The 11,717-nt window shown below is 40.4% G+C and overlaps 2 protein-coding genes across 2 annotated transcripts; both read left to right on the top strand.

Moving 5' to 3' along the window:
- The first annotated feature begins 1,691 nt into the window (after positions 1 to 1,691).
- LOC107562487 (NACHT, LRR and PYD domains-containing protein 3-like) lies at positions 1,692 to 5,063 on the top strand. Its single transcript, XM_016247118.1, has 6 exons — positions 1,692 to 1,777; positions 3,079 to 3,209; positions 3,308 to 3,540; positions 4,043 to 4,079; positions 4,166 to 4,922; positions 5,042 to 5,063. Exons 1-6 carry the CDS (start codon positions 1,692 to 1,694, stop codon positions 5,061 to 5,063), a joined length of 1,266 nt encoding a protein of 421 aa, XP_016102604.1.
- Positions 4,636 to 10,672, top strand: LOC107562493 (NACHT, LRR and PYD domains-containing protein 12-like). The gene is made up of 5 exons (XM_016247125.1): positions 4,636 to 5,945; positions 8,521 to 8,868; positions 8,951 to 9,100; positions 9,489 to 9,535; positions 9,786 to 10,672. The coding sequence occupies exons 1-5, from the start codon at positions 5,095 to 5,097 to the stop codon at positions 10,322 to 10,324; spliced, it is 1,935 nt and encodes a 644-aa protein (XP_016102611.1). The 5' UTR covers positions 4,636 to 5,094; the 3' UTR covers positions 10,325 to 10,672.
- The last annotated feature ends 1,045 nt before the right edge of the window (positions 10,673 to 11,717 follow it).

The following is an 11,717-nucleotide window of genomic DNA, read 5'->3' as shown; positions in this document are numbered from 1 at the left end:
ATAAAATGAGAGTTGAACCATTTGGTTGGGTATGTCTTAAGACAGTAAAATATAAATAAATAAATAAAATAATGGGTAATGAGTAGTGGTTAAATCAGATTATATTGATCATATTCTCAATGATCTCTATTAAATAGTTGAGCAGAATAAAAATGAAATTAAAAGTGTCGATTGCGACATTAAATTTAGATCTGCCCATGTTTCATCCTATGGATATCCTATCCAGAAAGTACAAACATAGTGCACACATAGATATAATCTAAGGTAATAAAGTTAAATAAAACACTAATAATAGAGAGAATAGACAATAAATAAAAAATACAATATGGTAATAAAATATAGAGAAAAAGAAAATTCCAATACTGTAGACAGAATAGTGACAGATGCCCACCTCCATCCAGTGGCGCCGCTAGCAATTTTGGGCCCTATGAAAGAATATGGGGTCTGGCCCCTACCGCACCAAACATACACTATACTGCCCAAAGTATTGGCACCCCCTTCTAATGAACAGGTTTGACTACTTTAGTCATTTCCACACGTACAAATCTTAATGTTTAAGCATATAATGCTATTCTAGGGAATTGTGTGCTTCTAATTTTATACCAATAGTTTGAACAGGACCCTTTTGTATTCTAGCACGACAATGCCTCTGTGTATAAGACAAGGTTAAATAAAAGATTGATCGAGTCAGCGTGGAAGAACTGGACTGGTCTGCAGAAAGCCAAGTCCTAATCCCAGCTGAACACCTCTGCTGTGACTTTAAATGCAGACCTTGAGCCAAAAACTCATTTTTTAATCAATGGAGGAAACAGGCTTCCATAAGTAGTTGATAGACTACAATAACCCTGGAGCTGGTTCACTCTCTGTGGAGCCAAATCTGCTCCGTTCCATCCTGTGCGTCCAAGTGCGCATGCGCGTAGCAGATGAGTAGTGAGTGTCCTGCGTCGCCATCTGCTGGTCACTGCAGAAAACACCAAGCACTGCTGGTCAACTCAACTAATACAGACCTCACATTCAGTTTGCGCTTGATTTGCAAAATTGTAAAGTTATTAAAAATAGACTTCTGTATAATTGTGCTCTGCAGTGTTTAGAGGAGCTGAAGAATAAGCTGTAGTAAATATGCAGTAAAATCACTTGTCTTGCCCTGCAACTTACACACATTATGCTTGACTTGTGTTTTGTAGTTTTAGTATACTTAAGATCATCCTTTTCAATTCAATTTAAAAACATTGTATAGCGCTTTTCACAATACACATTGTTTCAACAGAAGATGCATGTACATTACAATTTAATTCAATTTATTATTCGATTTAATGTCATCCTTCCCAACAAATAATACTGCTCATATAAAAACACCAGTTTTACTTTAGCAAAGAATACAAATGGCATATTCAGAAAAGAGCAGTTGGACGAAATTCGCTCAAATAAAATTACAATGCCATATAATATAATATAAATAGGCTATCTAATCTAACATCATCGGGAGTCATCAGAAACTGAAAGACGGGAGTATAACTGAAGTATCTGTTTTGTTTTGTGTGAATCGAAAGCGTTTTTGTTTTTTTCGCGCGCCAGCTCAATACCTCACGAAGATTCTCCTCATCTGGCGCGTTGCTGTTTGGCGCGCTTTTGCAGTTTGAAACTTGAACGGTTAGACACACAGAGCAGCTGCGTCACACGGACGTGCAGTGATGGAGCGCGTGAAGACGATCACCAAAGATCTGGACGAGAAGACCCTCTCTTTATTAAAGAAGAGACTCGACAAGCTCTTGAACAGGTAGCCATTTTGCGATTACGATGCGATAATCGAACCTTTAACGTTTATATAGCGTGTGTGTACAGCATAACAATGAATCTTAATAGGAAAATAGGCTCTGAACGATTCGAATCATTCCGAGAACCGTTTGACCAATTTATTGATAACAAAAATGATTTGCTAGTCCATACCAGAAGATAATACGGTACATAGTCTATTTAGCCAGTTCGATTGGGATTTAGCAGTGTTTTACCTGACGTTGATATTTTGCTAAAAAAGATCCCTTTCATGACACAAGGCTCTTTTTATGGTATTTACATTGTATTTGTTAGCTGTGTAAATGTATGTAATATTCTAATTCTATTAAACTCGATGACCATTTCGCCAAGAGACATCAAAACAACTGTAACACACTCAGAATATAATTCTTTGTGTAGCTCAAACTTTGTGAATAAATGGCATTTGTGGCATGGTTATTTGGTTGGCGTTTCTCCAACTAGTTGCCTTTTTGTTGCCATATTTATGTTATCTGGCCTATAAATAAATTGTATAGAAGAGACTCGACAAGCTCTTGAACAGGTAGCCATTTTGCGATTACGATGCGATAATCGAACCTTTAACGTTTATATAGCGTGTGTGTACAGCATAACAATGAATCTTAATAGGAAAATAGGCTCTGAACGATTCGAATCATTCCGAGAACCGTTTGACCAATTTATTGATAACAAAAATGATTTGCTAGTCCATACCAGAAGATAATACGGTACATAGTCTATTTAGCCAGTTCGATTGGGATTTAGCAGTGTTTTACCTGACGTTGATATTTTGCTAAAAAAGATCCCTTTCATGACACAAGGCTCTTTTTATGGTATTTACATTGTATTTGTTAGCTGTGTAAATGTATGTAATATTCTAATTCTATTAAACTCGATGACCATTTCGCCAAGAGACATCAAAACAACTGTAACACACTCAGAATATAATTCTTTGTGTAGCTCAAACTTTGTGAATAAATGGCATTTGTGGCATGGTTATTTCTGGTTATGCCGTTTCTCCAACTAGTTGCCTTTTTGTTGCCATATTTATGAGCTATGGTTATGGGTTATGTTATCTGGCCTATAAATAAATTGTATATAAAGTCAGGATTTGAGTTTGGGTCTCACGCATGATAAATGAAGACTGATGATGAGTCCATGGTGATCAGGTTTGTTAATGATGTGCTTGCAGGTGTTATGAATACTGCCATCAACCTTTATTTTGGACACAATTTTTGCTTTTGTACATGAACATATAACTCTATCTTTTTCTTCACACCGCTGCAGAACAACAGGGAGTTTGGAAGACACCACAGAGGCCCTACTAAAAGAGCGTGGAAAGAAAGAAGTATTAAAAAGGGTCAAGTGCACGCTGAAGAAAATCAGGAAAAAGATGCATACCAAACATACGAGAAGATGTATAATTTCCTTATGTTTCTCAGTCTTCAATATGTTTTACTATAATATTTACACCGTTTTGGATATTTATGTATTTTATTTATTTATTTTTAAACAGATGTTGACGGCGTTCAAACACATTCTGGACACATGAGAGTTCAAAAGCATAACAGTCTTCCCCAACATAATGATAATAATAATAATACTAATTCTGTATCACATGGACAACTGCCGATTCAGACCCCAAATCAGTGTAACTTAGCAATTGACCAGAAGGACGGTTGTACAGCATTTGCTCCAATCATGGCAGAAAACACCATATTTGGTGGCGTTATCATGAACCAACATGTGGTGAGTGTCTGACCATTAAAATACTGTAATGTACATTTTGTAGAGTTACACATTTAAAGTGATAATTCACCCAAAAATGGAAATTCTGTCATTTACTCACCCTGAAGTCATTCCAAACTTGTACGAGTTTCTTTCTTCTGCTGAACACAAAAGAAGATATTTTGAAGAATGTTAGGAACTAAACAGTTGATGGTAGCCATTTACTTCCATTATATGGAAACACACTATGGATGTCAACTGTTTGGTTCCCAACATTCTTCAAAACATCTTTTGTGTTCAGCAGAAGAAAGAAACTCGTAAAGTTTTGGAACGACATCAGAGAGTCATTCCTATCAAGAAATCATGATTACAGAAATGAATTACAGCTAAAAAGAGGTCAAAGTCTAATTTGTGTGATTGTTGTGGCCTTGGATGAACACTGTGATTCCAGCAGACTCTTGTTTATGATATGGATTTTGCGTATGTTATACTGCATATATTTATGTATGTTTGTTTTTTTAAGCCACAGGCGTCCCACTCTACCTCAGTAAACAAACATGGTAAGAATAGTTGTAGAACACTGTTTATTCATAAGCGTGATGCTCCTGTTAATGATATGACTTTCCAACTTTGTCCTGATGTTTAGAAGTTCTTCAGAAAGTAAAGAATAAAATGAAATCAAAAATGAGGAGTGAATCTGAGCAGATTTTGCAAGGAATCAAGGAGTCGGTCTCTCTGAACAAGATCTACACACAACTGTCTATCATCAATGACGAGTCGGACCCCATCAACAGAGAACATGAGATCTGGCAGATCGAGACGACGCATGATTTAAACACATCAGCACCGACGGACATAAACTACAATCAAATCCTTCAACCGCCCACAGATGAGAACAGAACCATAAAGACTGTTCTGACCAAAGGAATTGCTGGAATTGGGAAAACGTTCACCGTGCAGAAGTTTGTCCTCGACTGGGCAAGCGGAGAATCAAACCAAGATCTGGATTTTGTGTTTCTCTTCCCGTTCAGAGAGCTGAACTGGCTTGAGGAAGAAAAGCAGAGTCTTTTTGACCTGATCTGTGTGTTTTACCCTGAGTTTACAGAGGCAAAACAGATCACTGAATGGATCTGCAATAGGAAGGTTCTGTTCATCTTAGATGGTCTGGATGAATATAAAAAGGGTTTGAACTTTAACAGCCTTTTGTCGGATGTGACTAAAGAAGCCACAGTGGACGTCCTTCTGGTAAACCTTCTGCGAGGAAAACTTCTCCCGTCCGCTCACGTGTGGATCACCAGCCGTCCCGTCGCAGCTGGACAGCTTCCGTCTGAGATCTTCCGAAAGGGGTACATCACGCATATCAGAGGATTCAGAGATGAGCAAAAGGAGGAGTACTTCAAAAAGCAATTTGAGAATACAAAGCTAACCGAAGAAGTTATCTGTCACCTAAAGTCTCAAAAGAGCCTGTGGATATTGTGCCACATACCTCTGTTTTGTTGGATTTCATCGGTTGTTCTCAAAGACATCATCGAAAATCGGAATAAAAATAGAAATGTACCATCGAATCTGACAGAAATGTACATCCACTATCTGCTCATTCAGAGTGGACTGAGCCACAAGAAATATCAAGTGGAAGAGCTGTCACAGCAAGACGCTCTCCAGAAACATAAAGAAGTGATTATGAAACTGGCAGAGCTGGCATACAGGCAGCTGAAGGAACAGAATGCCATCTTCAGAGAAGAAGACTTGAAGAAATATGATATCACTGTTGAAGAAGCGTCTCAGTATCCCGGCGTCATTACCTGTATCTCAGTGTGCAAATTTCTGTTTTACGAGAGCAAACTTTTCAGCTTTGTCCATCTCAGTGTCCAGGAATTCTTTGCAGCCATGTTTGCGCTTCAAAAATTTCTATCAGGAAAACAAGGCTCCCTGGAATTGATTACAGCTAAAAAGAAGCAGAAGTCAACTTTGTGTGATTTTCTCAAAAATTTGATTGATGAGGCTTTGAAAAGCAAAAATGGACACTTGGACCTCTTTAACTGTTTTGTCTTTGGGATTTCTTGTGATTCCAGCAGACAGTTACTTGAAGGATTCCTGCCTTCAGTCTGGAGCAGTAGTTCAGATGATCACAGAAAAGTGGCCACGTACATCAAGTCTTTGAAGAGGCAAGGTCTGTCTTCTGAGAGATGCATCGGTCTGGTTCGTTGCCTGGTGGAGCTCAAGAACCGGTCACTTTTACAGGAAATGCATGATCTTAAACGCTCGCAGTGCAAAGAGCCCCTCACACCGTTCCAGTGCACACTTCTGGCTCACCAGTTTGTGATGTCAGATACGAAACACGATGAGTTTGACCTCAGGAAATACAACATCCGCTTAGACGGGTTTCAGAGATTCTCCCCAGCCATCACACACTTCAGAAAGGCTCTGTAAGTACTGTAGGCTCTTCAGAATGTTTCATGAAATATTCCCAGTCCAATTTGAATATAACGGAGATTAAAAGTAAAATTGCAGCAGTTAAATTCAAGATTGTAACCGTTGTAATGCAAGATTGTGACAGTTTTAATGTAAAACTGTAACAGTGAAATGCAAAACTGTAACAGTTTAAAAGGAAAATTGCAGCAGTTATATGCAAGATTGTAACAGTTTTAATGTGAAATCATAACAGTTTTAATGCAAGATTGTAACCGTTTTAATTGAAATCATAGCAGAGTTTTAAAGGGTTACTGTCACCTAAAGTCTCAAAAGAGCCTGTGGATATTGTGCCACATACCTCTGTCTTGCTGGATTTCATCGGTTGTTCTCAAAGACATCATCGAAAATCAAAACAAATATAGAAAGATGCCCTCAAATCTGACAGAAATGTACATCCACTATCTGCTCATTCAGAGTGGACTGAGCCACAAGAGATACCAAGTGGAAGAGCTGTCACAGCAAGACGCTCTCCAGACACATAAAGAAGTGATTATGAAACTGGCAGAGCTGGCATACAGGCAGCTGAAGGAACAGAATGCCATCTTCAGAGAAGAAGACTTGAAGAAATATGATATCACTGTTGAAGAAGCGTCTCAGTATCCCGGCGTCATTACCTGCGTCTCAAAGTGCACATTTGGATATAAGAAGACCAAACTTTTCAGCTTTGTGCATCTCAGTGTCCAGGAGTTCTTTGCAGCCATGTTTGCGTTTCAAGAATTTCTATCAGGAAAACAAGACTCCCTGGAACTGATTACAGCTAAAAAGAGACCCAACTCTAATTTGTGTGACTTCATCAAAAATTTGATTGATGAGGCCTTGGAAAGCAAAAATGGACACTTGGACCTCTTTAACTGTTTTGTCTTTGGGATTTCTTGTGATTCCAGCAGACAGTTACTTGAAGGATTCCTGCCTTCAGTCTGGAGCAGTAGTTCAGATGATCACAGAAAAGTGGCCACGTACATCAAGTCTTTGAAGAGGCAAGGTCTGTCTTCTGAGAGATGCATCGGTCTGGTTCGTTGCCTGGTGGAGCTCAAGAACCGGTCACTTTTACAGGAAATGCATGATCTTAAACGCTCGCAGTGCAAAGAGCCCCTCACACTGTTCCAGTGCACACTTCTGGCTCACCAGTTTGTGATGTCAGATACGAAACACGATGAGTTTGACCTCAGGAAATACAACATCCGCTTAGACGGGTTTCAGAGATTCTCCCCAGCCATCACTCGCTTCAGAAAGGCTCTGTAAGTACTGTGAGGCTAAACATCTTCAGAATGTTTCATGAAATATTCCCAGTCCAATTTGAATATAACGGAGATTAAAAGTAAAATTGCAGCAGTTAAATTCAAGATTGTAACCGTTGTAATGCAAGATTGTGACAGTTTTAATGTGAAATCATAACAGTTTTAATGCAAGATTGTAACCGTTTTAATTGAAATCATAGCAGAGTTTTAAAGGGTTACTTCACCCAAAAGTGAAAATTAGCCCATAAATTACTCACCCCCGAGGCACCCTAGGTGTGTATGACTTTCTTCTTTCAGACGAATCCAGTCAGAGTTATATTAAAAATGTTCTTTGATCTTTCAAGCTATTTCATGGCACTCAGCGGATGTTGCATGAATCAGTCCAAAAGAAGTGAAATAAAAAGCGGCCATCCATAAAAAAAGTGTCTCACACGGCTCCGGGGGGTGAATAAAGGCCTTCTGTAGCGAATCAATGCGTTTTTGTAAGAAAAATATCCATATTTAAAACGTAATAATCACTTAAATCTAGCTTGCGCCAGCAGTTGTACACAGAAGCAGCTCCAGAAGGATGACGTATGAGGTCGGCTTTGCGCATGCAGCGTTCAGAAATGACGAATGCGGAAACACAGTGAAGAGATCAAAACAAAACAACGGTCAAGAATTAGAAGTACAAAACGAGGATTTGTAAAGAAGAATGTCGGAGGATTTCGATATAAGCCAAGAGGAGACTGGTTTTCCTTTGCTAAAGTAAGGAAACTTTGCTTCCTTTGCTCCTGTTAACAAACGCTGGTTTTCACGAGACTCACGGTGCATGCGCAGCGCTGAACTCATACGTCATCCTTCTGGAGCTGCTTCTGTGTACAACAGTGAGCGCAAGCTACATTGAAGTGATTATTACGTTTTGAATATGGATATTTTTCTTACAAAAACGCATCGATTCGCTACAGAAGACCTTTGTTCACCCCCCGGAGCCGTGTGAGACACTTTTTATTATGGATGGGCGCTTTTTATTTCACTTCTTTTGGACTGAAGCATGCAACACCCGCTGAGTGCCATTAAACAGCTTGAGAGATCAAAGACAATTTTTAATATAACTCCGACTGGATTCGTCTGAAAGAAGAAAGTCATATACACCCAGGATGACTTGAGGGTGAGTAATTTATGGGCTAATGTTTGGGTGAACTAACCCTTTAATGCAAGATTGTGTTTCAATGCAAGTTTTTAACAGTTTAAAGGCAAGCTTGTAATGTTTTAATGCTAAATCGTAACAGTTTTATTGCAATATTGACAGGCTCAAGGGAAGCGGATTTACAGAGCAGCACTGTGGGATCCTGACGCGTTACCTGACATCACCAAACTCTCACCTGACTCATCTCGACCTGAGTCACAATGCTCTGGGTCTGTCCGCACTGCAGCAGCTTTCCACGGCGCTCTGTGCTCCCAACTGCCTGATTCAGATTCTGAACCTCAGCCACAATAACTTCCAGAGTCAGGACATGGAGCAGATCAGGGATGTGCTCTCTGGAGAAAACGTGAATCTGAGAGTCCTGGACCTCAGCGACAATCCTCTACAGGATCCAGGAGTGGAAGTTATTTCAGATGGACTGAAGAGCCCAAACTGTCATCTTGAAGTTCTGAAGTAAGTCAAACTAACCACAGACATCATTTGTCTCATTTATCTCTGATTCCAAACACATAGATAAAGAGGATTTGCTTTACAGGCTTTCAGGCTGTCAAATTAAAGGAGGAGTTTATCAGCTGATGTCATCTTTGAAAGTCAATTCTTCATATCTGAGAGAGCTGGACCTGCGCTATAATGATTTTGGAAACATCGGACAGCAGAATCTACAGCATGATCTGTCCTCACTGAGGTACTGTAGCTTGTAGGTTGATCCACTTCATCCGTGAGACTAGTAATGAGGACTTTGACAGGTTACATTGTTAAACCAGTAGGTGGTTACCATTCATAAACATCATCTAGCATTATTGCTCAGTAGGTTCAATAGGTAGGTTTTGGTTAAAACTACCACAGCAGTCATGTCTCTACTATTAGAACGAGACTACAGTGAACGCGTAACACAGATCAGTGCAGGAAACTCAACAGGACTGTACCATTCACTTGGAAGATTTGTTCAGAAACATTTTGCTAACAAATTTGAATCAGACAAAGTATTTGGAAATTGTTACAAGTATATGTGTTGTACATTCTGTAATGGGACTATCCATTCATGTTTTATAATGGTGTGATTCTCTAACTAGTATTTCCTCTGGAGGAGAATGCCGTGACCAACCAGGACTGGATAAATGTGAGTTTAAACATGCATATGGATGATTTTGTCCTCTACCCACACGCATGTGCTGCTGGAGACAGCTGAAAGACTTGTTACTCGTGCTTATTATGTCATATGTAATTATAGACATTAGGTAATTGTAGAAAGATTTTAATGTAAAAACATTCACCTTCTGTGAAGCTGCTTTGAGACGTTATGCATTGGGAATTTCTAAATGTGAATTGAACATATAAGCTGAAGTTTTCTGATAAATCTCTGCTTTTAGATTTGGTAGCGCTCACCTTTGACCCTCAGACGGCTAATGAATACCTCTATCTGAGCGAGAACAACACTGTGGTCACTTGTCAGAAAGAGAAACAGCAGCTTCCTGCTAACGGCGAGAGATTCGACATGTGCAACCAGGTCCTGAGCCGCCAGCCACTGATTAGACGCTGCTTCTTTGTGGTGGATGTGATTGGCCTAGACGTGTATGTGGGCGTGGCCTGTAAGGAAATGGGGAGGAACGGAGCGAGTTACGCAGTATGTCTGGGACACAATAAGATGTCGTGGAGTTTATGTTTGTCAGATCATTTAAATGTGGCTCATCACAACAAAAAAACTGTATCAATTCAATCAGAGTCCGTCAGAAAACTGGGTGTGTTTGTGGACCGTGATGCTGGTTCTGTTTGCTTCTATATGTTGAGTCCACAGCATAAACTCTTGTACATGTTTGATGCAGATTTTCCTCAGGACCAGGAGCTTTATGCTGCGTTCAGGATTCAGGAGCCAAACAGCTCAGTCGTTCTCATGCAAGAATCACAATAAATTAGCAGATGTTTGAACATTCAGAAGTTTTACTGGACATTTTAGTCGGAGGAGCTGCGATACTATACAAGCGCTCCAGGCGACGCAAGTTAAGACAGCGCGGTTTTAGGACTCGAGCATTCATCTGGCGAATCTCCGCTCCCTAGCAAATAAATCAGACGAACTACTACTTCTTACCCACACAAACAAGGACGTTCTAAACTCTGCTGTGCTTTGCTTCACGGAAACCTGGCTGAACGGATCCATCCATTTGGAAGCTCTCTTTATTAACTGTAAGCCTCTTTATTCACCATTGGAGTTTTCCTCCTTTATTTTGGTGAGTGTGTACATTCCTCCTGATGCGCGTGTGAGCGCAGTGCTACAGCTGTTGGCTGATCAGATCACACACACAGAGCAGCGTTATCCAGACTCTTATATATCTAATATACTGGACCACTGCTACACTGTTTTAAAGGATGCATACCACTCTGTCCCCCGAGCAGCTCTGGGACTCTCTGATCACTGTTTGGTTCATCTTCTACCAGCCTACAGGCAGAAACTCAAATCTGCTAAGCCTGTAGTAAGAACTGTAAAGAAATGGACTGTTGAAGCAGAGCGGGATTTACAAGCCTGCTTTGACCTCAATAATTAGAGTGTTTTCGAGGCTGCAGCTACTGATCTGGATGAGCTCACCGACAGCGTGACATCCTACATCAGTTTCTGTGAGGACGTGTGTGTTCCCACCAGGACTTATTTAACATTTAACAATGACAAACCTTGGTTCAGTGCAAAACACAAACAGCTTCGCCAGGCCAAAGAGGACGCCTACAGGAGTGGGGACAAAGACTTGTACAAACAGGCCAAATACACACTGAATAGGGAGATAAGAGTGGCAAAGTTAAACTACTTTGAAAAGCTAAAAACAGCTTTCAAGCAATGACCCTGCATCAGTGTGGAAAGGCCTGAAAGCCATCACCCGCTACAATACCCCATCCCCCAGCACTGAGGCCAATCAACAACTGGCTGAAGACCTGAATGAGTTTTACTGCAGGTTTGAAAAGCCTGGTCTGACACCCCACACCCACTCCGACCGTCTCACAGTGCAGCCATCAACACCATCCCTCCTACTGTTTCTCAGCCTCCACTCAAGATCTGTGAAGATGATTTAAGCAAAGTCTTCAGAAAGCAGAAGATAAGGAAAGCCAAAGGCCCAGACGGTGTCTCTCCAGCCTGCCTCAAAGCCTGTGCTGTCCAGCTATCATCCATCTTCACATCGATCTTCAACAGATCACTGGAGCTGTGTGAAGTCCCCTCCTGCTTTAAATGCTCCACCATCATCCCTGTACCCAAGAAACCAAAAATCACAGAACTTAATGACTACAGACCTGTTGCTTTAACATCTGTGGTCATGAAG

Source organism: Sinocyclocheilus grahami, unplaced genomic scaffold (assembly GCF_001515645.1).
Source record: "Sinocyclocheilus grahami isolate Dianchi unplaced genomic scaffold, SAMN03320097.WGS_v1.1 scaffold825.1, whole genome shotgun sequence".
Lineage (NCBI taxonomy): Eukaryota > Metazoa > Chordata > Actinopteri > Cypriniformes > Cyprinidae > Sinocyclocheilus > Sinocyclocheilus grahami.
This window is presented reverse-complemented; position numbering and strand designations above follow the sequence as displayed.

Coding starts and splice junctions, on each gene's coding strand:
- LOC107562487 (XM_016247118.1), top strand. CDS start 1,692: ATGGAGCGCGTGAAGACGATCACCAAAGATCTGGACGAGAAGACCCTC. Junction 1,778..3,078: donor CTCGACAAGCTCTTGAACAG/GTAGCCATTTTG, acceptor ACACCGCTGCAG/AACAACAGGGAGTTTGGAAG. Junction 3,210..3,307: donor TACCAAACATACGAGAAGAT/GTATAATTTCCT, acceptor ATTTTTAAACAG/ATGTTGACGGCGTTCAAACA.
- LOC107562493 (XM_016247125.1), top strand. CDS start 5,095: ATGTACATCCACTATCTGCTCATTCAGAGTGGACTGAGCCACAAGAAA. Junction 8,869..8,950: donor TGTCATCTTGAAGTTCTGAA/GTAAGTCAAACT, acceptor TTTGCTTTACAG/GCTTTCAGGCTGTCAAATTA. Junction 9,101..9,488: donor CATGATCTGTCCTCACTGAG/GTACTGTAGCTT, acceptor TTCTCTAACTAG/TATTTCCTCTGGAGGAGAAT.